The 4,068-nt window shown below is 35.2% G+C and overlaps 1 protein-coding gene across 1 annotated transcript; it reads right to left on the reverse strand.

Moving 5' to 3' along the window:
- Positions 1-403: 403 nt before the first annotated feature.
- Positions 404-3,270, reverse strand: LOC310735197 (serine/threonine-protein kinase pim-1-like; the record flags this gene model as incomplete). The annotated part of the gene is made up of 8 exons (XM_083557803.1): positions 404-418; positions 707-720; positions 977-1,194; positions 1,258-1,349; positions 1,565-1,615; positions 1,968-2,062; positions 2,149-2,349; positions 3,240-3,270. The coding sequence occupies 8 exons, from the start codon at positions 3,268-3,270 to the stop codon at positions 404-406; spliced, it is 717 nt and encodes a 238-aa protein (XP_083413929.1).
- Between the last annotated feature and the right edge of the window lie 798 nt (positions 3,271-4,068).

The raw sequence follows: 4,068 nt of genomic DNA on the forward strand, positions 1-4,068 counted from the left end.
GTCCAAACAATCATCTTTTACTCTGATTATCTCCTCTTTTCCTTTTTGTTTTATTTAGTAAGCATGATGAAAAAAAATGTTTGCAATATAAACTAACTCCAGTCAAAATCAATTTTCAATCTAATTTTAATATTTTATGTATTTTGTACAAAAGCACAAATATATTTGTAGGTTTCAGATGTATTTGATGGCAGGTGTCTATCCAGTAGTTTGTAGTGCAGATCCTAAATCACAAAAAACAATTAGAGAACAAAAGTACTTCATGAATTATAGGGTTCCTCTGTCTGTTTTAAAATAAATAGAGAAAGAACAGCACAAATACCTTTTAAGTGAAACCATGGGTGATGCTCTATCTGCTCCAGGCTCGGACGGCCTGCTGGTTTGGTGCACAAACACCAACGGATCAGATGCATGCATTCTGTTAAACAATACACAAATACAGAAATCAGTAAAACATAGAGAAAAGAACAGAAACTTCACCTAATAAAAAACATGCTGTATAATATTTAACCTTTTAAAGACAATTATGTATAATATAGAAAACTCTAAAATAAATAAAATTGATTGCATAATAAATTATTCACACTTATTGCTGTTATAAGATGAAACGAATAAATGCTTCTTTCTCTGTTCAAGTATTTGTACAATATAAACTTCAGCCTGCTTTGACTTATTCCCTAACTTTTCAGTCTTTGCAGTTTCTTACCTTCAGAATGCCTTCTGGAGAAACACACATGACCATGTTTCACTTCCTTCCGGGTGTTGAACGGCAGAGAGCCACACACCAGTCTGTACAGTGTCACACCCACAGACAAGACAGTCGCTGGGTCTGCCAAATACTTTTTCTTTTTTCAAAACACTCAGGAGGAGCGTAGCTGAGTGTGCCTGTTAATGACATTCCAGTTAGTAAAAGAAGCAATATATCTCATTGCCATGCAGAACTCAGATAAGTTTTCAGAGCTTTCAGATAATATACCTGTAAATTCTTTGTAAGTGTCCTTGATCAAGTCTCCACACCCGAAGTCAAACAGCTTAACGTTAAGGGTGTCCGTCTGAACCATGATGTTTTCTGGCTTGACGTCACGATGCAGAATTCCTCGGCTCTTGCAATGCTTCAGCGCATCTATCAGCTGAACCATCACTAAACGAGCCACAGTCTCAGGCAAGCAGCTGCCATACCTACTGCAGAACTGGTGAAGGTTTTCACATGGTTCGGGTCGTTCCAGAACTATGTAGTAGCACTTTGGCTCTTCTTACCACTCCAGAATCCGCAGGATGTTTAAACAGTATGGTTCTGTATTTACGATGGACATCAAAGCTACCTCAGTGGGCAGGAAACCATGTCCAGGCTGTAGAAAAGAACGAGTGCTACATATTATAACCCCAAACTGCTTATAAAAGTGTTCTGAATAATGTGATTATTGTTATTATTATTATTATTATTATTTTTATTATTATTATTATTATTATTATTATTATTATTATTATTATTATTATTATTACTATTATAGTAAGGGTATAGGTTATTGTTTTATGCACATTAAGACATGTAGAAGAAACTTACGATTTCCAGTTTTTCAGTTGCTTTACGTTTGGAGATGTACTTGATTGCAACCTGAGAAAATACGAATGTGTTCTGTGTAATTAGTTGAAATTATTCACATAAATGATCTAAAAATGATCTTATCTTTTATTTGTCCTTAGATGTTATATAATTTTAGCTGATCATAAAAGTGTAGTAATTACTTCTGCAGTTTTATTGAAAATCCTACATTGAGCAATGATGCTTATAACAATCAGCTTCTTTCAAAAGACACAATCACGTATCAGTGAACACTGCCATTCCTGATCTCATGATTAAATATTCAGCATTATGACTAAAAACAGGCCTTCCCTAATTTGTATATTAAATTTAGACATATGACGAAGTCAGAAAAATAGAATAAAACAAGAGAGAAAAGACTTACTGGCAATCCATCTGCTTTACGTACACCAGCATACACAGAGCCAAATCCTCCTTTGCCCAGCAGTTCTCTCTTCTCATACACCTCCAACAAATGTGCTGTGAAAAAACATCCAAAGATGAGTGTCTAATTCACATAACCAATCCTACTGCTGTTCATTCACTTCACCTTTCTTTTGCCTTACCAATCCCTAAACGTTTAGGAGGTAGTTTAGTTGTGTTGGAGACTTCAGTTTTCTCTTCTATAGTCTGTGTTTTCTGTCTCTTCTGCTGAGGCTCATTTACAGTTGGCAAGTTTGTAGATTTCCTTTTGCCACTTGTTGTTGGCTGATCGTATGCCCTCTTCTTTATACTCCAGCATCTAGTGTGCTGGTTGATGTATAAAACTAAATAAAGAAAGAACAAATAATTATTTTCTGTATGAATAATGTAGAAATAATGCAGCAACACACACAAACAAAGTAATGTACAGATTTTCCTAATAAAGTAGACAGTGAGGGTACATCACTTTCACAAACCCTTAAAGATGCATTGATTTTTTGTACCTAGTTTAGTTGTGTTGGAGACGTCAGTTTTCTCTTCTATTATCTGTGTTTTTTGTTTCTTCTGATGAGGCTAATTTTTATTTGTCAAGTTTGTTGAATTTCTTTTGCCCCTAGATGATGACTTGGGCTGATCGTATGCCCTCTTTTTTATCTTACAGCATCCAGTGTGCTGGTTGATGTATAAAACTAAATAAATAAAGTGATAAGAATTTTTTTTTTTTTTTTATAATGCAGTGCTAATGTAGCAACACACACACACACACACACACACACACACACACACACACACACACACACACAAAGTGTATATGAATACAGAGGTGTTTCTAATAAAGGGGACAGTGAGGGTACATCACATTCACAAACCCTTGGACAAGTTTGCATGTATTTTTTTTTTACCTAGTTTAGTTTTCTTTTCTGTTATCTGTGTTTTCTGTCTCTTCTGATGAGGCTCATATTCATTGGGCAGGTCATCAGATTTCCTTTTGCCCCTAGATGATGACTTGGGCTGATCATGTGCCCTGTCCTTTATGTTCCAGCATCCAGTGTGATGGTTGATGTATAAAACTAAATAAAGAAAGTGATAAGAATTATATTTTTTTGCATAAACAATGTTGTAATAATGCAGCAACACAAACACACACAAACACACACACAGAGTAAATTAATGTAGGTGTTCCTTGTAAATTAAGTGTACATCACATTTACAAACCCTTTTTTTTTTTTTTTACCTTGATATGTTTTGCCCAATGTAGCTGCCATTTTGTTTACAGTTTATTTTCAGAATCTTAGTTCTGGTTCCTTGGACTTTTTACTTTCCAAGACTGAACTCAGAAATAAATTTCTATCAGTGAGTTTTAAGATACAGAGGTTTGAACTGAAGTTTCCCACTTTGCCAGTATTTATACTAATTGGGTAGAGTTTATTCTGGTGACATGGGGCATACATTTCTTTTTAACTTTCCATCGACAGAAACATTACGGTCAGGAACTGGACATTGAGTCCGTTTTAAACAAGGATGTTATGTAGTGTTTAGCGTCTTACATTTTTTGTGAAACATTACAGCAAATGGCGCTTTATTCTCGGTTTTATTTCCTTCTTGCCCAAAATAACGCATGCACCAGATATCGTTGTCCAGCAGTGAAAAGAAGTCACGTATCCATGGCAACATTTGATATTGATGCCGAAACAGTATGAGTACAGTTTTGTCTCCAGGTAACGTCACTGTTCACTTTAAATCTGAGGGGTTCCACTACCACTGCCCTGTATTTACACATTTATATATATTCAATCAAAAGACAAGAAGATGCAAAGTGAGAATAAATAAAAGAGAATTCCAAATTAATTCACCATTTGTTGTGACCACATTTTCTCTGCAAATCAGCATTAATTCTTCTAGGTATACTTGCACACACTTTTAAAAATTCTGGACAGGTATTTTGTTCCAAACATCTTGAAGAACTAACCACAGATCTAGATCTACATGTTAACAAGTCTTTTGACTTGTTGATGCTGAGATCAGGGCTCAGTGGGGGCCAAAACTTTTACTTCCAGCACTCC

The sequence above is a fragment of the Silurus aristotelis genome, assembly GCF_946808225.1.
Source record: "Silurus aristotelis genome assembly, chromosome: 1".
Taxonomy (NCBI): Eukaryota; Metazoa; Chordata; class Actinopteri; order Siluriformes; family Siluridae; genus Silurus; species Silurus aristotelis.